This window comes from Rattus norvegicus, chromosome 2, assembly GCF_021556685.1.
Source record: "Rattus norvegicus strain SHRSP/BbbUtx chromosome 2, alternate assembly SHRSP_T2T, whole genome shotgun sequence".
NCBI classification, from domain to species: Eukaryota; Metazoa; Chordata; class Mammalia; order Rodentia; family Muridae; genus Rattus; species Rattus norvegicus.
In genome coordinates this window covers 84,163,893-84,188,243 of record NC_141535.1, presented here as the reverse complement: position 1 = coordinate 84,188,243, position 24,351 = coordinate 84,163,893, and the positions used below count along the sequence as shown (strand labels likewise).

The following is a 24,351-nucleotide window of genomic DNA, read 5'->3' as shown; positions in this document are numbered from 1 at the left end:
TAAGATTGCTTTTAATTTCTGAAAGGTATGGGGCTGGTACTGTGGAACATATGTGTACCCCAGCTTACTGTGAAACAGGCAAGGGGATTGCTGGAGTGACAGAAAGGCCCCACCTCAAAAGAAATTACTAAAATTTAGAAATAGCTAGGTGTTTATAATGGAAAGGAAAAGTTACCTGAAGCTTCGGAGTTCCATCATGTACTCTGACAGTGGGTGGGAAGTGTAGCTGCAGAGGACACCTCTGTCCCTGCCCATGCACGGGAGTGGAGAGCATTTTTACTGGAAGGCCTGAAACCTCTCCTCGTGCCATGAGCCATCGCTTTGGGATGGAGGCTCATAAAAGACACGTCAGCAACCACTTTATGCCCATTGCCTGCATGCCTGAGAATGAAAGGGTTTTCTCCTTTATGATAATGAGATCTTTTGGTTTTCGGGGCCATTTCTAGTTTTTCTGTTTCTAAGTTCAAGTTTTTCAAAAGCTTTCAACATTTTTCTCATCTCCACCCAGTTATTAATACATTGTTTAATGTAGGAGCAGTGGGAAAATGTTCTTTGAGCCACAGACATCTTTAATCTGTGAAGTTGAGTCTTCATCAAAGGAAATCAATACTCAGAAATGGTTATCACCTTATATCTACTCATTGGAAACACAGTGATTAGGAGAGTTGATGTGTCAAGTGACTGAAGATGTCTGCCTCCAAGGACCACAAGTGGAGAACAGATAGTAACCAAAAGAGGGATGAGAGAGAAGTCAGCCGCCTGAGCCAGCACACAGGACTGGGGAGACACCGGGACCCAGCTGCTTCCTCAGTGGGTTCTATAGGTCTGCACACATACACACCTAATCCTCCATCAGCCTCCTGCTGCCTGCTGCCTTTATCTCAGGTAGACAGTCACCAAGGCACAGGCCTGTCTGCATCAGTTTACATTGTTAAGACTTTTTAAAAAAATGTATATAACAGTGCCTAAAGTTTCTGTTCCCGTTCATTTATGCTTTAGGACATACTTGAAGGAGGAAGGAGCTTCTTGCTCAGGAACCACAGTCATTTGTTCTTTGCTTAGGAGGCCATTTCCTTGCCACAGTGTGGTAAAGCAGACAACTCCCACATGTAGACAGTGGATCCTTCACAATGGTGCATGGATGCTGAAAATGAAGTAACAGAATGAAAAGCAAACATTCATTTACAGATATGTACAAATGAATATTTCTAGTTCTAAGTAAAACCCCAAATGCTAATTTCTGTAGGGTAAAAAAATTTAGTTCAATGTCAAGCTAGGCATACATTTTTTAGATACAACAGCAAAATACAAGTTTAATTGTCACAATTTATACCTATGAGACATTTAAGAATAAAAGGACACCTGCAAACCCAGATTGGAGGTTTTACAATCTTTTCAGCTTCACCGGTCTTGTGGCTAATTTTTGCGGTGGTGGTAGTGGTGTTGGTGTGGGTGGGGACAGACTTGTTGCTTCTTGAAACACTAAATGTTGTCCGGGATGTCTCCAGTTCCCAGCTCAAATGAACCCCATACTGAGTCGCAGAAATTTTGTAGCACACTAGCCCCCACATCAGATTTTAACTATGTCAAGTTTTATCCGATTATGTTGTTTTTCTTTTAATAAAAGTTAACCTACCGAGCTACATAATGGACATTATTATTTACTCCTTTATACCTACTCCCCACCCCCGTTAAGGATAAATTATACTGCTAAGTCATCAGAAAATTCTGTAGTCCCCAGATAAACGCACATTTCTGTTTACAGTGTCTGAGAATCCTTGTTTGCCCATTCTATCAGTTTGTTATTGTTGTTGTTGTTTTTTTGTTTTTTTTTTTTCTTTTCCCAAAGCTGCTTTGGTTTGGAAATGTGTATTCATACAGTGGGTGTGTGGACCAAATGGATTCACAGATGGTGACGCCAAGCCGAGACCCTGGTCTATCCCGAAGACAGTTTGCGATCTCGTGGGGTCCAGATTAGCTCAGCCTCTGAATTTTAGGAAAACAAGCTGTTTTGTTGCACTCTCCCCTCTGTAGAAACTTTGGTCACCGCGACTACGGGCCGGACGTCCGCCCCTTGCTCGCCGAGGCTGTGCGCCTGCGCAGCTCAGGTTGCCTGGAAACCGCACGCCACAATCGCGCGCTCCAGGTGCTGTGGGCGGTTGGGCCTCAGTTTCCAGGAGGGGGCGGAGCAGCCGGTTAGAAGCGGAGCCCGCCGAGGCCCTCCCCGCCGCCCGCTGCGCTGCGCTGACCCTGCCTCTCCCCACGCAGCACAGCGGATCGTCCCCGGCCGCCGCGGTCTGCCCAGAGCGATGCCGCTGCCCGACACCATGTTCTGCGCGCAGCAGATCCACATCCCCCCGGAGCTGCCGGACATCCTCAAGCAGTTCACCAAGGCTGCCATCCGTACGCAGCCGGCGGACGTGCTGCAGTGGTCGGCAGGGTAAGGCCGGCCTGGGAACCTCACCCGGTTACCGAGTACAGACGCCTACATTGTGGGTGTAGACTAACAAAGCTTGCACACCAACCGCGGGGCTAAAAGAGGCTCCGCTGAGTTAAAAAAAAAGTTACAGGGATGTTACAGTGAAACCGCTCAGAACAACTGACTTAAGTTCCTTCCCCCAACCCCACTGAGGCTGAGGTATGCGAAGGCTGCCACCTGAGAAAATTGGCTAGCACAGCTCACAGCTAGCAAACCTTCATACTCTAGAAATAAGGACACGAACCCTGGGCCTGGCCAGTATAGTCATACCACTCATTCTTTCGGTTTTTACACGAGAACTCTGCCACTGTTTAAATCACGAGAATAAATATTTTTAGCCAATTTTTGCTAACTTTCTCTGAACTGTATAAGGTGGTTTCATTTCTTTTGGCTGTTTTAATAACTCAACTTATTTTACCTATTTTTTTTTTTTGGTTCTTTTTTTTTTTTTCGGAGCTGGGGACCGAACCCAGGGCCTTACGCTTCCTAGGCAAGCGCTCTACCACTGAGCTAAATCCCCAACCCCTAACTTAACTTATTTTAAAACAACATCTCTGGAGGTAAAAACCCCAAATCATCTGAAGCAGGCAACAGGCTTTTGGGGTGGCGGCTTCCATATTTGATTCAGCTGTTGGAACTGCACTCTAATGGCCATTCTACAATCCATGGGTTCTCTTCTGCCTTACTCTCCTTGAGGATTCCTGTGATGCATTTAGGAGCCATACAGTTTGTTCAGGATAGCTCTCCACCTAAAGTCCTTAATCGTGCAAAGATGTACCTCTCACAGGCCCCAGGGAAAGGACCTGGATGTCTCTTATTTAGCTCTGTCAGGGCCACCTTTGACTGTTCTCTCAATGTCCCCTCTACGATATTACGCTTAAGCCTTAGAGAAAGGGCTAGCTTTTTATAAAAGTTTATGTGCACTCCGAGACTCTGCCCCAACCGGGCACATTTGATAATACTTCCGAGAGAGTTTTTTGAGGCCTTGCTCAAGAACTCCATGATTCATTTGATTGGTGATGAGGGTGACTATAGGATGGGTGTGAGTTTGCCAAGCCACAAATGGGGCCTGGACCGATAGGTCCACAGTTCTGCATCTGATTCTCTCATGGCTGTCCGAACCACTCCTTAGATCATTAACAAAACCACAGAGAGGAGCACAAGTCTTAGTTGTAGGCAGAGTTGACCCTGAGGGGTGAAGAGAGAGGGGGTTATCTTTGATCTACACAGTCTCCACTTTCCGCATACACCCATGCTACAGACTTAGAGGTTTCTGGGGACTCATATACACACCTGTTGCCCTGGTGCTTACTTTCACGTACATTTTCCTGTACAAATTCTTTGGTTAACGACTGTGGCTCAAGACCCTGCCTGGCACAAGGCCTCCCTCTGGTCAAATCTGATAGAAATCCACCTGAGTTGTTGCCCTGAGCCATTTCTGTGCCTCCTTTGCCTCCAGCCTAAGCATTTTCAGTGACCTGGAATGGAACGATTGGGGGTGGGAGGGTGGCAGGCAGGACGGGGAAAGATGGAAAGCGGGAAGTAGATGACCTTTGTGTATGCCCACACCACCTCCAAGTGAACGTGTAGAGCTGTCTAATGCCACATAGCCCAGAAAGCAGCTGTTGAAAAGGAATAGCCTATGTTGGGGATTTAGCTCAGTGGTAGAGCGCTTGCCTCGCAAACGCAAGGCCCTGGGTTCGGTCCCCAGCTCCGAAAAAAAAAAAGAAAAAGAAAAAAAAAAAGAGTGTCTCAGAAAAGGAATAGCCTTAGGCATGGAGTGCTGGAGAGATGGGGCACCGTTAAAAGTATTTGCTTGCTTTCCTGATGGACCTGACTTGAACTCCTAGCACCCACATTACAGAGTTTACAGCCAACCGTGACTCCAGTTCCTGGACATGGACATCTGCACCTACACACACACACACACACAACACACACACACACACACACACACACACACACAAATAAAAATATTGGGGTTGGGGATTTAGCTCAGTGGTAGAGCGCTTGCCTAGCAAGCACAAGTCCCTGGGTTCGGTCCTCAGCTCAAAAAAAAAAAAAAAATATATATATATATATATATATATATATATATATATATATAAAACAAAGAAACACAGCACTCAGAAGAAGGGAGATGAACCACAGTTCAGTGAGGCTCTCCTGGTTCCCATGTAAGCTCTCTGTCACTTGGTGCTTCCAGGACCCTCAGATAGCAATCAGCATGTCTGCTTTGCAGACAGAGAACCCACAGTGCACAGTGAAGTTCAAGGAGGTTGTCCAGCCAAGGTCCCGGGATTTGAGTGTGGTCCGCTGGCTTTGGGAGCTCCCAGCACATCTGCTGGGGTGACGAGAGAGTGTTGCCTCTGTGCTGATCTCTTCAGTGATGTCTCTCCTTCCAGGTATTTTTCAGCCCTGTCCCGAGGAGACCCACTTCCCGTAAAGGACAGAATTGAAATGCCTGTGGCTACACAGAAGACTGACACAGGCCTGACCCAGGGACTCCTGAAAGTCCTGCACAAGCAGGTGGGTGAACCTCTTCACTGCCCATGCTGCTGGTACCTCGTTGTGTCTCTTGAAACATTGGGATGCCTCCCCACTGTCCCCAGGCCTGCTCTGCCATGTTTAAATCTGACGTTATTTCTTGGAAAGAACCCCAAGAGCTAGCTTTTTCATGTATAGATTTTATTTTTATTTTGTGAATGTGTGTTGGAGATCAACAAACCACCAGAGATTTGTTTCATTTTTTTTTTTTTTGGAGAGATAGAAACATGCTATGTAGTCCCAGAGATCCTCAATCTTGAGGTGACCCTCGTAACCCAGCGTCCTGAGTGTTAGGAGTACAGGTGGGCATTCTGCTCTAGTTTTGAAGTTAGTTTTGAACTTGGAGATATTCTGGACAGTAGGGACCATGTGCTCCCCATGGGAGTGCTCATTTCAGGAGGCCACTGTGGGGTGTGTTTTCTTCATTGACTCCTCTTTCTCCACTCACCCTTTCCTGTAAGTGCTCCCTTATTCTCGTGTGTGTGTGTGTGTGTGTGTGTGCGCGTGTGTGTGTGTGTCGCAGGAGGGAATCCCCAGCTGAGCTGAGGAGCTGAGGAGTCTCGGTCCCCTCCTTCATGTCTTCTCTTCTTCTTTTCATTGCTTCCTGTCTTCCTGTCTTCTTCCGACGAGAAAGTCACACCAGGTGGAAAATCTCATGAACGAGATTTATTAGAGTGTCCAGTATGGAGGGATGAATCCGAGGATGGCTACCCTCTGCTCCTGGGAGCGGAGAGCAATGAGCTAGACAAAGAGGCAGTGCTTTTATATAGGATTTCCGAGAGGTGGAGCTTCTCAGGACAGAGGTTTCCAGATTGAGGGGTGGTGGGATTTCAAGTCCTGATCTTGGGGAGCTCAGGGACTGGGGGTTTTCCTGCTCAGGGATTGGCCGCTTTTTTCACCCCCCTTTTCCCTGCATCAGGCCCATGGGTTAGGGTGGAAAGTCTCTCCCTGCTGAAGCCAGCTTTTGCTGAGGTGTCGTCTCTGTGGCACTGCTGTGGGGAGGCTGGAGAGGAGGCACTGCCACTGTGGGCAGATCCTGAGAGACAGCTCCTGCCTCAAGAAAGTTGTAGGCTGAGGCAGGAAAGGTGCAGTCACCATGGACAGCTGCTTTTCAGGGGTGGCTCCTGCGGTGGTGGGAAAAGTGACCACTATGGCTATCTCCTGCAGCATCGGTGACAGCTACACGCTGAGGGAATGTGACTGTGCTGTTGTTTTTGACAGCTTCTACAGGGCCATCTTGTTATAGGCAGCTGTACCACTAAGGAACTACTACACCTGGAGCACAATGTTTTAGGCAGGACTGGGTCCCACATTTTAAAGTCTATGCCACCACACTCAGCTTTTAGGTGGGTGTTTGAGTGGCAAACACTTTCCCCACTGAGCCATCCTCTAGCCTCTTCTCTTTTGAAATGTTGCTAATATCCATCTACCTGCTTCATCCTGGCACGCCCTTCCCCTATCTCCCTTCCTAGCTCTTCTTACCAGGGTGGACACAGTCCACAGTCACAGGGTACAGTCCATAGTCAGTCACATGGCACAGTCCACAGTCACACAGTACAGTCCACAGTCACATGGTGCAATCTACAATCACACAGTACAGTTCAGTCACATGGTATAGTCTACAGTCACACAGCACAGTCCACAGTCAGTCACACAGCACAGTCCACAGTCAGTCACACAGTACAGTCCATAGTCAGTCACACAGTACAGTCCATAGTCAGTCACACAGTACAGTTCATAGTCAGTCACACAGTACAGTCCACAGTCAGTCACACAGTACAGTTCATAATCAGTCACACAGTACAGTCCATAGTCAGTCACACAGTACAGTTCATAGTCAGTCACACAGTACAGTCCACAGTCAGTCACACAGTACAGTTCATAATCAGTCACACAGTACAGTTCATAGTCAGTCACACAGTATAGTCCATAGTCAGTCACACAGTACAGTTCATAGTCAGTCACACAGTACAGTCCATAGTCAGTCACACAGCACAGTTCATAGTCAGTCACACAGCACAGTCCACAGTCACATGGTACAGTCCACATCTCCCACACATATGATGGTTATTTGTTATGAGTTAAAGTCTTCAGAAGCATTTTTCTGGTTTCACAGAGTTTCTACTTACATTGAGTGTGTAATATTGTGTTTTCTAAACAGTGTAGCCACAAACAATATGTGGAATTAGCAGATCTTGAGAAGAAGTGGAAAAATTTGTGCCTTCCAGTAGAAAAGTTCAGAGCAATCGTGGATCTGGATCCGAGTGAAGACAAAATGGAATGGATCAAATTTTTAGCACTTGGATGTAGCTCACTGGGTGGGGTAGGTACCTACAAATGTTATCTTAATATTGTTATTTCATCATCTGTCTGACTACATGTCAGACTGGGCTTCAGTAGCTACTGAAAACAGGTTGATTATCTTATTAACTAATGTTGTTTTCCCAGACCTCAGTTATATGATTTAAAAACCACAGTTCCAAAGATGTTGGGCATGGAGGAAACATCTGGACACACTTGGGATATATTTAGGCTTTCAGATGGGATCTACCAATGAGTTCTTTGGTTGAGCAGTATACGTTTGAAAGCTGGTAACAGGTTTCTTCGTCTGTGGGAAGAGACATAAAACTACATTGTATTTGACTTACAATCCAGTAGTAACTAGTAGGTATGGTGTAACATTGCTGGCATTACAATGGAACTCCAACAATTTTGGAATAAGATGGCAACATGACTAATCGTCCTCAGTTGGGGAGCAGTGGCCTTTGTGGGCCTGGGATTTAGGCGTGAGGTGAGTGGAGGCTGCAGTGGGAGGATGTGGGCAGAGCTTGGAAGGGAGGCTGGAATCTGAAGACCCTGTGGTTAAGAGAACACTTGGTGCTTGTGAAGAAAGGGGTTTCAGAAGGAGAAGCAACCTTTTTAATTTTTTTCTGTCTGGATACATATTTTATATTGCCTCTTCAGTCTGTCAGTTCTGAGTACCTAGCTGTATATAACTCATAATTTTTCATGTGCCTTTAACAATAGGGTGCTGGATCCTCTGTTAGCCTCTCAATGGAGAACTGTCTGTCTAACTCAGGTCCTCGGGAAGGGCAATGAATGCCCGTAACCACTGAACGAGCTCCTGTCCTTCCTTCCTCTAATGTTGGTCCGTGTTCACGTTTCTTTTTTCTTTGTCCAGAGTTACTCTGCATCAGATGGCACCGGCACTGAGACATTGACAGTAAAATCCCAGCTGCACGTGCCCTTTCCTGCCACCATCTCTGCTTTCTCTGGCCTTTGCCTTCTACGTATGCATTGACAAATGCCCCAGGAAGCACACCATCAGAGCTGGGTTTTGTTTTATGATGGGATAGCTAGATAGGTGTCTCCTGGAACTTCATTTCTGGTGGCGTTGGGGGTGCCTTTGTCTGCGTAGCTTATGCATGTCCTTGGTTGGACAGGCGACTGAATCTTCTGCAGTGTGGGCTCCGTCAGAGGAAGCTCTGTTCCTTCAGAGAAGGCAGGTGTCAGGCTGGTGACCGTGTGCCCAGCCATAGTTGGATATGTGGTTTCTGGTCAGCTTTGGGCTCATTGTGTGGAGGCCCAGACGCTGACACGTGTTCTCACAGGGGCTGGGCTGCCCAGTGGATTATTCCTTGGAAAGGGAAGGCAAATGTGATTACTACAGAAACTGTCAGTGTGCTCACAGGAACGCTGAAGTTCACATTAAATTAACAGAGAATACTAACATTTGGGGTTAGTGTTGACAGTTTATGCCTCTAAAAATAGGTGCAACAGTTTGCTCTTAACAAGAAAGAACAGGTTAATTCATGATGTTGGCTTCATCTTAGTCATGAAAAAGGCCAAGCCATGTACATCAATCAACACTAGGTGGCGCCATTTTGTAAAGGAAGGCGCTTCATCTTCTGCTGTGATTACTTGAAAACAACCGAGATCCTGTTTATTCTATGCCACTTTGTTGTTACAAAATAAATTTACACCAAAAAAGCATACTGTTCACAGAGGGGTCCTTCCTGTCCCCTAGCCTAAGTCTTCACTGGCTCTAACTGCTTTGCTTGCCTTCTATTCTCTTAGGTGCCCAGTAGCACATAGGCTCAGTGTCAGTATCTTTCCTGCCACTGGACCGTATGGGGGGATCTGTTCTCCCCGGGCATGGAGTGTGAACTGTTTCAGTATGGGCTGTGTGGCAGGGAGGTACCCAAGCCCAGCATAACCATCAGCACACTTGACAGCACAACTGCTCGTGCAGACCCACCTGTGGAGCCCGGGTTACACGGGGCCCTGTGGCCTGGACATGCACAAGCCCACAGTAGGGATAGCAAGGGAGTTCTGGCTTTCTGCATTCTAAAAACTATTTCCCAAAGGAGAGATGAAGAAGCCAGCTTGTAGGTGTGTTGGGAGCTCTTTTTGCTAGATCGTTGCCAGTCAGGAAGCAAGGGCACAAAATGTGAGATGCTGTTCCATGATGACTTCAGGCACTGGCTCCATGGTGGCAGGAAGGCAGGTGGCAAGTGACAGATGACGTTATCACAATAAGAGCATAGAAACCCTAGCGAAGACACTGTGCTACCTCAGTACAGAAGAAAGGAAAGAAACTTGGTTCCTGTATATTTTTTAGGTAGGAATCTATTATGGGCCATTTTTTCCTCCATTTTACCCCCCTTTTCATGGATTAATTGAGCAAGAAGGAAGTGTTTGAGGCTTGGTCATACAGTGTTTCTCTGCAACCTCGTTCCTGTTGCGTCATTGTTACTCTGCAGGCCTCCAAGAAAGACCAGAAGCCTGTGCATAAACTGTGAGAGAATGCTGAGAATATCGGTCAGGCTGCAGGTGGAAGGTGGGGTGCAGGTAGAGTTAGGTTGCGTCTTGGGGAGCTTAGCAGTAGGCAGGTCTGAGAGAGGTTCACAGGTCATAGAGGAGTTTCCTGGGCCTGACAGAGTCCTAAAGCCTTCTGTATGAGTGAGGTTGAAGGCTGGACAGCAGGGACATTGACAGATGCATAGTGCTGTCTGTCCTGCCAACTGTGCCCTCTTCAGGGGCAGCTCAGAGGGGCACTAGGTCCCTGTGTGCCTTGACACGGCACAGAGTCTGTTTCTGCACCCAGTCAGGCTGCACTGACTAAAGGTTATGGTTAAATGGCCCTAGACTCCAAATCCAGAAGCACGTGGAGGAAGCTGCTGATTAAAGATGATGTGCTTATCTTGTTTGTGGCAGTCATTCGCATTTCATCTGCGAATCACTGTGTCTGCTCTGTTGCATTCTGGTCAAATCTTTCTTGTTGCTTAGGTGTAGAAAACACTCTGAAGACTGTTTTCAGAGCACATTTGTGTTTCTGTCTCTGGTGTTGGCTTGTCATCTCTGTGACTCTGAGACTGACTGTGTCCCATCCTTGTCCCATCCCCTGCTCAGACCCTGAACACGGCCATGAAGAACGTGTGTGAGATCCTCACCTCTGACCCAGAGGGTGGCCCCGCTCGCATTCCCTTTGAGACGTTTGCCTACATTTACCAGTACTTGTCTGCATTGGATCCAGAATTCTCGGCCGTGGAGACCGAGACCTATCTTGCCAATTTAAGAGACACGTCGTAAGTACAAAACTGTGGGTTTCTGGCGTGTTGACAGTTGGAGAATCTCCTTCACCCACGTCTTTGCTGAGAATTTGCCCCTGGTGGAAGGCACAGATGTCCACCTTGATTCCAACAGTCTTGTCGGGGAACTGCCTATCAGAGACCATAAGCAGAAGAGCCGCAGCCCCCAGCTGGTCTCCTCAGTGCCCTCAGGATGGGGACTTAGGTTCTATCTTCCTTGACACTAGATAGAGAAAATATGTCTTGTCACAGAAGAGCCCAATTCTACTAGAGTTTTTTTTTTTTAAAGATTTATTTATTTATTATCTATAAGTACACTGTAGCTGTCTTCAGATACACCAGAAGAGGGCATCGGATCTCCTTACAGATGGTTGTGAGCCACCATGTGGTTGCTGGGAATTGAACTCATGACCTCTGGAAGAGCAGTCGGGTGCTCTTAACCGCTGAGCCATCTCTCCAGCCCCTCTACTAGAGTTTTAAACAGATGGAGTTTCCCTCACCAATGCATGAAAGAGAGGTGACTTGGCAGCAGTGGGCAGCCTGGCTGCGCCTGTGGACACCGCTGTGTTACCAATTACAATGTGGACTTGAGGAACTGGCACATGACTTGTACACACTGTGTCTTCATGCTGTCAACACTGATAGAATATGGAGTAGTGAAGGTCCTTTGGCACTCTTGACTTCACTCATGGCTGCCTTTGACTAGTAAGTGGCCTGAGGCGCCCACATCTGAGATGTTCTGTTCCTGTTCTCTGTGGATGTGGATGTACTGCCATCTTGGTTGGAGAGGGCTTGTCACTTCTATGTGGGAAGCTCATAAGTTTTTTAGGCTAGGTCTTTTCTAATGCTCCCCAGGATTATCTCAGGAAGTGTGACTCCATGACACTGAGGTGGATGTGTGGAGGAGAGGGGGCTTGACAGCCAAGCCAAATATGGCAGCTGATGAGAATGTTGACAGAAGCGAGACTAAAAGGTAACTAGGAGACAGAAGTGCAGTCTGTGGCTTGCTGTGAATGGCTGGTTGCAGGGAGAGGGTGGGGAGGTGGGCAGGACTGTGAATAGGGATAGGTTAGTATTGTAAGGGGAGCAGCTGGAGATAAGGGCTCTAAATGGCCAAGGGGGGTTTCAGCTTGTCCTGTACTCATTAGCACTCACCTTGAAAAATCCCCACTGTAGTTGTTCAAGGAAGCATTGTGGGCTGGCCTGGCTGCCCAGGTAATGTGATGCCTGGCTAAGCGCGGCCATTGACCTTCCGGTTGGTGCTCTTTGGGTGCTCTGAGTGCGCCCCTGAGTTGTGGTATGGCATGTGGTGAACACCCAGAAGCCAGGGCCAGACTGCTTGACTGCCACCTCTCCTGCCCCTCCCTCTTCAGCTTCTTAATTAGATTTCTCTTTTTAAATAGAGGGAACTGTTGCTTATATGACTGCCTATTGCAAATACATTTATCCACCCCACAGTTCGTTCACGTTGTCACCTACTTGCTGCCTGCTTGGTTCTGACAGCTTTTGATATTCCCTTGCTATCTATACCTTTGTGGGCAGTGGTGCTGTGCATGATCTGTCCTAGCTGTTGAGGCATAGGGAGCCATGTGGGCTCTGCAGCCCTGGTTCTCTCTGGCCTATGTCAGAGAGAGAGAGAGAGAGAGAGAGAGAGAGAGAGAGAGAGAGAGAGAGAGAGAGGAGACAGAGACAGAGAGAGAGGAGGGGAGGGAGGGAGGAGGGAGGGAGGGGGATGGGGAGAGAAAGGGAAGGGGAGAGGGGAAGGGGGAGGGAGGGGGGAGAGGGGGAGTTTTGGGGTGGGTGGCATTGGCAACAGAGACCTCTCTGGCTAGAGTGAGCGGGAGGCATGGGAAGATTAGAGGGATCACTTGCTGTGTCAAAAACCAGGGTGTGCTGTGATCACTGCTTAGTATAAAGTAGCTCCCAGACATGGATGGCTTTTGTTGTTTGTTGATTGGTTGTTCGAGACAGGGTTTCTCTGTATAGCTCTGAATGCCCAGAAACTTTCTAGACCAGACTGGCCTCGAACTCAGAGATCTGCCTGGTTCTGCCTCCTGAGTGTGGAGATGTAAGGTACAGTATGGATATTTCACCTGGAAATAAACATCCATTGTTGTACAAGAAAATAGAGCTATCCTGTCCTGCCCAGAGTTCGTGCTTGTTGGCAGGAGGCTGGTGAAACTTAAGTGCTCAGTGTTGGGATAATCTTGTAAAATGGTTCATATCCTGTAAAAAGAATGTTTCTAATGCTGTGTCTGTTTCCCATCCAGAGAATCTAGAAAGAATGGCATGATAGGACTTTCGGACTTCGTCATTGGAAAAAAGCCAGTATAGGAAGCCTTGAAGAGAAAGCTCTGAAGAGTAGAGCCTTAATGCAGAGAGGAACACGTTTAATGTTGAAGCTTTTGCGAAACCTTGGCGCCAAATACAGCTTGTCATTACCTTGTGACTTGTGACTTGAGTTTTTCTCAGTGGAGCAGTACTGTGGCAGGTGCTCACAGGGCCACTTGGTCACTGCTTCTTACTGCACTGTGGAAGGACCTCACAGTGGGGGAAAACGGAGCTGGAGAGGGTAGGGAGTGGAGTGGGGGCAGTTTTCAGTGTCCAGCCCTTTCTTGCCTAGAAGACTACACAGATGGTTGGCTTCTCAGTGCTGAGAATCTCTCAGAAGTGGAACTTTCTGAGACAAGGGCATTCACAGCTGGAACAGAATTCTTATTTTGATGAAATGTGTACATTTTAAAAACTATAATGTTGATGTTATTTCTGGTTCTTCTAGCCCCATGCTCCCAGAAATAAGATGTAGACTCCAAATATACTTACAAATACTTTGGCCATATAGCTAGGCCCTACTCTTCCTAGGAGGGGAAATATTTCCTAGGAAATTACTTAAAATATTCCATTGATTCTAACCTACACCCTGTTGTGTGGCTGGTTACCTGTGCTCAGGCACCATGCACAGCTCTCTGTCATACCTTCCCGGCAAATCTTCCCTTCCTGGCTCTTGCCCAGAACCTTTTTCTCTCTCTTGGACGTCCCACCTCTTTCCTGCCTAAGCCAAAGGCTTTTTAATTGACAGGTGATGCATCCATACAATACACAGGATATTTTCTTTGCACTATAATTTACCAAGAACTGGCTCAAGAAATCGCAGAGCTGGTGTGGGGGTGGGTAGGATAAGAGACAAGAGTTTTGTCTGGGAATGTAACTTGGCAGTAGAATGCTGAACCACCGCTGTGGGCCACTGACCCCTGGCCTGGAGGACCACTACCTGCACGCACAGGTTTGCTCAGACAACTCTATCGCTGTGTCAGGTCAGTCACTAGGCGTTTCATAAAATCAATTTTGGAAAACATCTCTGAGATCTGAGACTGGGCAGCTCGTGGTTCAGAGACAAAGCCTCAGGGCCAGGTCCCTCAGAGTTTAACTTTCAAGGCCTGTTTGTTCATACTACATAATGAGCCTTCACCACAGGAAAGCTGAGCCCTGGATGTCAGAAGTGCAGGGCCCAGCTCAAAGTGATTTGTGTGCGTGTGTGAACCCAGAGGCTGAAACTGTGACCCTGATGGACACCAGCATAAGGCAGTGTGTTTCTGTCTTCAAGCCAAGAAAGTAGGGCCCTGAGAGCTGTTATGTATATTAATATATATATATATATATATATATATATATATATATATATACACACACACACACACATATATATATATATATTTTTTTTTTTTTGGTTGTGAGCCTAGCCTTTAATGGCTGAGCCATCTCTCCAGCCTGCATATTTTTGACACAGGATCTCTTTGTATCCCTGAAAGACCTGGTCAATCTGTAGATCAGGCTAGCCTTGAACTTCTGTCCTCCTGCCTGTGCCTCCCATGAGCATCTCACCAGGCCTGGCGAGTTCATTTTAAAAGCTTGTGTTTTAAGAACTCAGCTTTGTTGTGTATTCTAGATATTCAAGCGTGCGGTTTCAGGAAGGCTCAGGGACAGGAGCTGTTGTCCAGAGTGGTGGTAGCATATCAGGAGGGAGCACATCAAGGTGACGGGACACCGAAGCAGGCAGTCACATCCGCAGTGAAAGCAAGTTAAGAGGACTAACCCTCACAGAGGGCTTCACAGTTAGCCCTCAGAATCCTGGGGTCACCATCACTGTTTAGTATATCGGTTTTGTCAGGTGGTCTAGGTACATCCTAGCACAAGCCGGTCACAATATGATCCTTCAGCATCAGCTACCCGGCTGCTGGGATTGCAGGCATGCCGAGACGGTTACCATGAGATGAAGCTGCAGCATGAACTTCTGTTTCGCCATGCTGTGACACAGCCAGGAAGACACTGTCCAGAACCGGAAAGCAAGCCTCCTGTGTAACAGAGAACTAGCCTGGGGTGTTTTGTCATAGCAACAGAACATAACAAACCTAGAGCTAGCAATAGACAAGAAGCTGGAGATCAGTCCTTACTGATGGGGACACAGTAGCAGGAGAAGGGAAAGGCTACCATGCCTGGCTATCTTCTGGCCCCCAATGCTTTCTTGTGACTGCTGCAACAAATTAGCACTTCGCCATTTTGGTTGGAAATAAGAGGGATTTACCCTCACACTAAGGGCCCATATCAAAATCAAGCTATTGGCGGTTATGCCCTCTGTGAAAGAGAGTGAGGACGCAGCTCCAGATGACTGGGGGCTTCCCACCTCAGCCTCCGTAGTCATTAATTGACCCTTTCTGTATTTTCCCCTGTGATGGAGGTTAGGACCTATCTACACAGGACAGTGATCCTATCACCCTTTAAAAAATTTTTATTACATGAGCATCTGTGTGTTGCTCATGCGTGTGTGTGTGTGTGTGTGTGTGTGTGTGTGTGTGTGTGTGTGCTCTGACACTAAGGGACAAACATGAGTCAGTTCCTTCCACCAGGTAGGTCCTGAGGATGGAACTTTGGCCGTCAGGCTCCGTGGCAAGAGCCACTACTGAGTAATGTCTCTGGCTCCTACCTCTTGATTATTCCCTTTCTAAAGACCACAATCATAGGATCCCCAGGGGTCAGGATATACCCACATCTCTGTGAGGGATGTCCTTCAATGTACCATGCCCCTCTTTAACTATACTTAAACCTTTCAGAAAAAAATGGCTAACTTCCTCTCTCCCTCCATCCCCGGACCACTCATAAGCCCTGCCCATTGGAGGTCCCCCTATGACGGCATGCCAACAGACAGTGTCTGGGTGCACTGGGCTTGTCTCTCAAGGCATCTACTTCAGGGGATGTGCTAAAAGGATAGCCAGGGTTACCTCTAGTCAGGTAAAGGAAGAACAAAAAACACTGTGGGAGAGACAGGTTTCTAGATGCAGGAGGCACACCATCCACACAGGGCCATAGGGACTTTGGGGAAGCAGAAAAGAGAAGAGAGCTGTGATCTGGACCAGTACGTCATTCCTCAGTGACAGGTTCCCGAGAGAGGTGGTCGGGGGATGAGAAGATAGGAAAGTTTGGGACTAGGGGCGTCTTACACAAGCTGATGGCTCATGTAAACAAGTTTATTAAGAAATGCAGCATCTTACATACAGTTTTCCTAAAAGAAAAATAGGTCAGTGTCAGCAAAAACTATTATGCCGTGGGACAAAGTCAGCAAGAAGCTAATCAGTGTTGTACAAAGGGATACCTCAAGGGCACAGAGACCAAGTACACAGCAGCCTTGGGACTGATGACCGTAGTAACATAGGGTGGGAAGAGGATTCTCAGGATCCAAAGCCACAGCCCCACTAGGTCCCTGTCCCCAGGCCATTCCTGGCCTTACCACAATCATACCTGGTCTTAGTTCCTTCTCCATACATCAGGGCCTCAGGAAAAGCCCAGGACTGCCCTAGCCCTATTGAGCCAGGTCCAGCCTTTGAGGGGGCAGGATAGACACACCAAGGAAGCTTAGGGATGGAGTAAATGATTTCAGTTGGGCAGCCACAGCAATCTACACAGCCTGGGTAGAGCCAACAAAGTCCCTGATGGTTTGCATGGGGTTGTGACTTCCTGGGTAGATGCCAACAAAAGTCTGTCCCTACCCCGAATGGAACATGAATTAACAACTGACCAAAGCACGGCACCACCAAGGTCATCTTGGAGAACCTGTGAGGTTGGTGGTTATATCAGAATTGTCCCCTAATTGATTCAAATAATAAATACAAGAAGCCAATCATTGGACGAGGAGCCGGGACTTCCAGGTCTGAGAGAGTAAGAGGGAAGGCAGGAGGAAGGGACTTCTTTTTGGACTGCAGAGGCAAGGCAACCAACGTGTAGGCTGTGGGGGTTGGGGGGCGACTGTTAGCTCGGGTGGCAGATCCACCAGGATCCACCACTGGAAGGGTTCTAACACAGTAGTTGGGGAATTTAGGATGTTAAGTTTCTGCATCCAGAGATTGTGTAATCTGTTGATTCTAAATTAAGATTGCCTGGTGTTTTCCCTGGCTGAGCTCTAGGGAAAAGGTAACTGCGGTAGAGCATGGGTTTGCAAGAGTGCACCCCAGCTAGCCTCGGAAATTTGGGAGTGCTGAGTGAGTTAGGCAGCAGCCAGCCTCAGGAAGGAGAGAATGATTTTGGAGCTCTGGAGAGGCAGAGCCAGCTTTGGTGGGACAGGCTTTGGCAAAAGGGAAACATATGGTCTTGGCCTATGTGCCGGGCTGGGAACAGACCGAGACCTCTGGCCAGTGCCTAGCTGGCAATAGCATGGGTTGTTTTTTTAACATTACTACAGGTAGTAACTTATGAAAGCTGCTCCCTGGAGCTCCCTGACTGACTTGAGGCAGCTTAGCTGATTAGAGAGTCTCCTAAACCCAGCTATTATTATTACTTATATAACTCTAAGGCGGGGCCTCCTGAGCCCTGTAAGTTTCAGGAGCTCCTGTGCCTTGCATGCCTCACTTACTTCCCAAGAATCTCAGGAGACTCTCTCTTCACTCCAGGAGGGAAAGTTTTGACTTAACTGTTACCTTGGCTTCCTGTGTGTCCTCTGCACATCTCTGCCCTGATTTTCTCTTAACAAGAGTCATGCTGGATCAGGATCAATTGTGATGACCTCTTTTGAATGACACATCATTATTTATTTATTTATTTATTTATTTATTTATTTATTTATTATATGTAAGTACATTGTAGCTCTCTTCTAACACACCAGAAGAGGGCATCGGATCTCATTACAGATGGTTGTAAGTCACCACATGGTTGCTGGAATTTAGACTCAGGACCTCTGGAAGAGCAGTTGGTGCTCTTTACCACTGAGCCATCTCTCTAGCCCAACACATCATTTTAAAGCTTTTTGGTACACATGGTCACAATTCTGAGGTTTTGGGGGTTAGGACTTTTAACACATGAGTTAGTAAGTTAGGTCGTGAACTGCTAACAAAGAGATCTTAGACATTACACTGGCCCTTGTCTAGTTCACACCTGAACACACCTATTATCTCAAATGGTAAACAGTGTTCAAGCCCTATGAGTAATTGCTTAACAGCCAGGTTCAAACTAGGTTTCAAGAATGTTCTTTATGGTGGACTCTAGGTCTGAAGAAGAAAGGTACCTGTCTGCTGCACTCCCATCCTCCTAATGGGGGTCATTGGCTCTCTCTCAGCAGTGGATACAAAGGCAACCCCCATGCCACTCCCCCCCCCCCCCCCAGTCATCACACACATCAGAGTCACCTTTAAGCTCTGTCTTCATCTCTTGCTCAGTAATCTGCTAGCACCTTCTGGCCCTGGCCTCTCAGTTCAGATGTCCTGGTGTGCTAGCTGCAAGCCTTGGGCTCCCAGAGGGGCTGAGCTTCCCCAAGGGGTGAGAGATGATTGGTAGTGTTATTAGTAACACATAAAAGATGACACTTCCTGCGTGGGCCGTGTACCAGACAGAAGAGCTGATAAGGTTGAAGCAGGTTCAAAACCCCAGGGAATCTCAGAATTGAGAACGGTAGGCGTAGAGCCAGCTCCCTGCTAAACTAACTCTACCTGTCCTGGAACACGTAACCATGATACCACACGGAGAGAACCATGACAACTGGTAACATAGCAAAAAACCTGGGGCTCTCCACACTGATAAGGTATCTAGGTATGCACTGAGCGTTTAGCCAATGAGCTTCCTTTCCTGGGCATTCCTTTCTGCAAAAGGTAGTTAATCCCTGGTTCACGCTGAGTAAGATGTACGTGTTCACATTCTCTATAAATAAAACAGTTTGGACAAGCAAGGACATTCTCCTTCATCAAGGATCGCTTCGGGGGCAGGGTGGGAGGCCTTTGTAAAGAACCGCCCCCTAAATTTCCCAGGTCTTTTCTCTTCCCGCCCCTTTGTACCCTTGGCACTCACTTGGAACCAAATTGGATTCTGCCTCTTCCTGGGCTCAACCATTCCCTTCCTGCCTGGTGTGTAGGGGAAGGGCAGATTCTTGGACCGCTGATCTCTACTCCCCGTGGTCCCCAGTAGTGTTTAGGTATACAGAAGACTGAGAATCACAGGATCTGTCCCAGAACTCACTACTTCTTGCCCAGAAGAGCATGGGCTGGGATCCCATAACAGACTGTTCTGCCTCTCCTGAGAGACTTGCTGGTGGCACTCAGGCATCCCAGGGGCCAGGCAGACACACAGCCTGGCAACTTTCTGCCTAGGAGCTTCAGGTAACTTCTCCTAGCACCTAATTCAGTCCTCTCTAAGCCAAAAGTAGATGGCTTCCTCTTAGTGTACCTGGCTCCCAGTCCCAGAATGCTCTGCTTCCCCTTATTGCTGAACACACTTTCCCTTCCCGTGCTGACTTTAACACTTCTGTGACAAGCCAAGCCGTTTGTATCCTCCATGCCTGTAGTGACTTCCTGTTAAATAGCTGTAGGCTGTGGGCTTTTAGTCAGATTAATAATCACCTTGGGAAGTGTGCACAAAAACGGTTTAAGTACCAGCAGCCATGTTGCAACTGTCATAGCTCACTCGACAGTTGGAGAGAACTGACCAAGCAACTGGTGTGTTTAAATAAAGCTTCTCTATAGGAGGCTAGGATCTGTGAGGACCCCGACAGACCCTGTAGATTCTGAGAAGCCAGGATCTGCTCACGTGTGGGAAAGAGAAAAGGAGGCAGTCACCCCATCCTGATTAACACCGTGGGAGCAAAGAGACTTTTCCGGTTGAAGTCTGATAATGATGAACCTCTACACCAGAATATTTCAGCCCTCGTGTTTGAAAGCCATGGAACTAAGGCTTATATATGGCTTGTGTTTGTTCCCTGAGTATTGGATGTTGGAAGCTGGGTCCTTAGAATCCTAGTTTTAGGAGATATTAGAGTTTAAGAGATGGCACCTATGGGATAATAGGGAGATGGCTCAGGGATTAAGAACATTTGCTGCTTTTGCAGAAAACCTAATTCAGATCTCAGTATCTACTCTGAGAAGCTGACAACTACCTGTGATTTCAATGCCAGGGGATGAGAAGTCCTCTTCTGGACTCTGAGGGTACCTGTACTTACACCTGCATGTATCCACCTCCCTCACAGATACACATGATTAAAAATAAATCTTAAAAAAATCAATGTGTCAGAGCCTAACTGAAGTCCAGTGGGTCACTGGAACTCCCCTCTCAGAAAGGAGTATGGGTAATTATTCTGAGACTCTGTGTTTTCACATGAGTGAGTAGCTGTGAGAGTGAGTCTGACCCCAGAACATCTCTCCTGGGAGGGTCTCTGCAAACATTATGACCAGCAGATTGTTGATCCAGGAGAGGCAAGAAGGAAATCTGGTTCAGCATGGCTCAGTAGCTGGTGTTGGTTCAAACTTTGAGAGTCTGATGCCAGGCAGTTGTTTTAGGAATGTTCAAGCGCAGCACAATTTGGGAAAAACACTTTCTTGGTGATAATTAACTCAATCCTGGGTGGACGTTAGAGCTTAGACTTGATATCGTAGAAACCCTCTTTGAAGTACACATGGTATCTTCCATAAATATGGGTTATAGGTTGACAAGCTCATGATTAAGTGTCCATGGTATGGTCTTGGTCATACACTTAGTGCAAAGTTCACCAGGCTGTTAACCACCTCTGCTTCCATCCATCTGGGTAGAAAACAGGTTATACATCTCTTCCTTGCGAAGAAACAACCCCGCCTGGTTAGCATTTCTGGCTCCTCTAGTGCTTACCTCCGTGCCTCTTAGACTCTGACTCATGTGGGGATGTGATTTCTCCCTCTCCTATGTGCTCCTTCCTCTACATCCTCACCACAGTCAGACTTCTGCCAGGACCACCACATCCTTGAATTTCCAAACCTGTGAGCTACAGAAACCCTTTGATCTTTATAAAGTTATCCTGCTTCATGCATTTTACTGTAGCAACTACAACAGAAATGGACAAACACATAAGGGTTTGAAAAATATCTGCTTACTATCCCAAAGTTGCAGTTATCAATGAGGAATTAGAAAAGCCAGAAGTGACAAGTGGGGGCTTGTTGGGGTGGGGGTTATAGTGTGTGTGTGTGTGTGTGTGTGTGTGTGTGTGTGTGTTTTCCTCCTGTGTACATGTGCGCTTGTCCTTGCAGGCATGTCTAGAGGCCATGTTGACTGATGTCAGGTGTTACCCTCTCCACCTTGGTTTTGGGTAGGATTTCCCCCTGAGCCTGAAGCTCACGGCTTAGGCTGGGTTGGGAGCCAGTAAGGCCCTGGGATCTGTTTCCCTTTCCTGTTGGGGAAACAGGCATGTGTGGGCATGCTCAGATGTTTTTATGTAAGTGCTGAGGCTCCATGAGGGTCTCTCGTTCACACAGTAAGTACGTTTACCTACTGATCTCTTTGTGTCTATGAGATAGGGTCACACTGCAGCCTAAGCTGAACTTTAAAGCCAGGTAATCCTCTTTCGTCAGCCTCCTGAGAGCTTGTGTGCTGGATTACAGGTGTGTGTCATACATCCAGTGCAAAGCCTCCTAAGGTTTCTTTTTAAAATCTATTTCAGATGTCCTTGTCGCTGCAGCGATGGTCAATAGATTTTTGGTTTCAATCTAACATTGTAGTTGGTTGGCCTCTCTCTCTTGTCTGTCCTTCTGACTGTCTATGTGTGAGTAACCTATCAATATCTGTCTGTCTGTCTGTCTATCACCCATCTATCTGATCTCTAAAGATAAATTGGGTTTGCTCTTTCCCATGTTCATCCCATGTTTATGACATGTAAAGCTGCACTCCTGGGAAATCAGGGCTGTCTGGAAATATGTGATCCCCTTTTGTAGAGGAGTGCTGAGAAGGGAGCCAGACCCAAACATTTGCTACAGAAATGATTTTGGTCCAATCACTCATTTAATTTCTGGTCAGCTATTATTTCCTGGCACTCGCTAGCACACTTGTGAATTCTTGTAAAGTGAGAAAAATCTGACTTACAAATGGTTTTCAAATGTACTCAGATTTTTATCTCAATTTAGCAATTAATGGAGATGAATATATAAATTAGTCATTTGAGCAGAATGACTCTGCTCCTTCAGTAACTCGCAGTCAGTCATTTTTCTTCAAGAGTCTGAAGGCCCTTGAGACACCTGCATGTCTGAATCCTCTGCCTCAGTGGCTGAGACTGAAATGGGCTCAGAGCTCGCCTTGAATCAGAGCCCCAGCGCTCTCCCTGCTCTGCACAGCTTGCTCTCCTTGATTGCAAAGAGATTCCTCAAAGATCACCCAGAGGGAAGCCACAGAAGACTTTAGCTTCTTTATAGTAAAGGCCAGTGACATTGCCTTAGTTAGGGTTCTACTGCTGTGAACAGACCCCACGAGCATGGCAACTCTAATAAAGGAAAACACTTGGAGGGGGCTCGCTTACAGTTTCAGAGGTTTAGTGCATTAGCATCATGGCAGGAAGCATGGCAGCCGGCAGGCAGACAGGGTGCTGGAGAAGGAGCTGAGGGTTCTACATCCAGATCTGCAGGTAGCAGGAAGAGAACTGGTTTGAGCTTCTGAGATCTCAAAGCCCACCCTTTGTGACACACTTCCTCCAACAAAGCCACACCCACCCCAACAAGGCCACATCTCTTTATAGTACCACTCCCTATGGACCTATGGGAGCCATTTTTATTCAGACCACTACAGACACTCAGGACCCAATTCAGGTCCTTTCACCTACCCACATATGTGTCCCTCTCTGGTCCCTATGCTAACTAGCATTTCTGGTATCTTTCCTCACCCTGCTGCCTTTCTGTGACATCAGAAGACCGAATGAACAGGTAAAATAAATTGAGCAATGTGACGTGTTGATGCCAGGGGTCTGTAGAGAGTGACTGCCGCCACCCCACCAGGAGGGAGCAGTCCTGTGGTATCCTGTGCTGAGTTAGAGGCAGCTAACCTCAGATCAGAAGAGCTTCATGTCCCAGTGAGTTACCACCGTAGCCCTAACCTCATGTTCAGATCAACGTAGAGTGGAGTTAGCAAGGATGTAGCCAGAAGGGCAAGCCATTGCACACCAGGGGCCTGGAAGGTGCTCTTCAGGGAAGCCTCAGTCTGGAAAGGCGTTTGGGTTAATAGCACTTGGGCTTGGGTGGAAATGCTTTTCTCTCAGACCCATTGTGGGCCACATCCTGGGTCAAGAAGGAACTTTGCATGCCACTGAGTTCTCACCCTCAGACACTCCTGTCATCACATTTTATGGATGAAGACACAGCTCCTTGTCCAAGTTCATTTGGTTGAAACGGGATGTTAGTGGCATGGCAGAAAAACCGAGGAAGTCTGCCTTCAAAATGAAGGCAGAAGAGAAATGTGGCTCCTAAGATTGGGGCAATGTCAGGATGGGGTGAAGGTTAATTTCTTGGTTCCCAATTGGAAGGTATGTAGGACAGGATCCCTGCAAGGGACACTTGAATAGAATTTGAGAGGAAGGTTTCATGGAAAATAATTCGCCAAGTGTGTAGGAGATGTCTTAGTCTGTTTTCATTGCTATAGCAGCACACCAGATTGCTTACAGAGCATGCAGATTTATCCCTCTCACAGTTCTGGTTCCCAGTTGGGGGACTGCCTTACCGAGGGGACCTCTCCAGGGTCCTGAGGCCGCAAAAGAGCTTCACCCAGCTCAGACAGCAGCCGCTGAGCTGGGACCTTGACTGTGTTTCTTCCCTATGCTGTGTTCACGATCCAGTGTTATGCATGGGTTCGTACTCTGAATAGAATCACACATTAGTCCAGAAAACGTTCCAAAGCATCTAAAGAAAATATAGGCAGAGAAACAAAAGTCGAAGGTTGGTTATGCAAAACTGTGCTTGAGATGTATACAGAAATAGATTGCTTGTTCCATGCGGGCAGAGGCTGCGTACACAGCTTCCCAGAGAGTTTTGTAGCAGCAGACCTTACAGAGAGCTCTACTCTGGGCAGCTTTCTCTGGCATCCTAGAGGGCAGATGTCTAACAAGATGAAACCATGTCCTCAGACTGTCCACATGAACCAGGCAGTAGGCTCCTCTCTCCCTCCCAGCTGTTGGAGCTCATCTTCCAGCCCTTGGGCCAGTGGCCAGTCTTTTAATCTGGTCTTCCAATCTGCAGGATACCCTTCTCTTCAACCAGCCAATCCTGCTGTAGCGCCTGAGCCTGTATTAAACTCTCCTTGTTCAAATCACTGGGCAGCTGCTTTCTCTTCACTGGGTCCAGACTGACACGCTCCTTGACAGCACACCACACACAACTTAAAAGGAGATGCTGCTCCGTCTCTCATGGGCAGACAATACTGAGGGCACATGGCCAGAGCACGGGTCTTCAAGGTAAGAGACTGGCTTTGGAGCTAAGTGTG

At 47.4% G+C, this 24,351-nt stretch overlaps 1 protein-coding gene across 1 annotated transcript; it reads left to right on the top strand.

The window, feature by feature from the left end:
• Positions 1-2,309: 2,309 nt before the first annotated feature.
• On the top strand, positions 2,310-13,063 carry Ropn1l (rhophilin associated tail protein 1-like). Its single transcript, NM_001191086.1, has 5 exons — positions 2,310-2,440; positions 4,885-5,008; positions 7,188-7,349; positions 10,439-10,614; positions 12,888-13,063. The coding sequence occupies exons 1-5, from the start codon at positions 2,310-2,312 to the stop codon at positions 12,949-12,951; spliced, it is 657 nt and encodes a 218-aa protein (NP_001178015.1). The 3' UTR covers positions 12,952-13,063.
• The last annotated feature ends 11,288 nt before the right edge of the window (positions 13,064-24,351 follow it).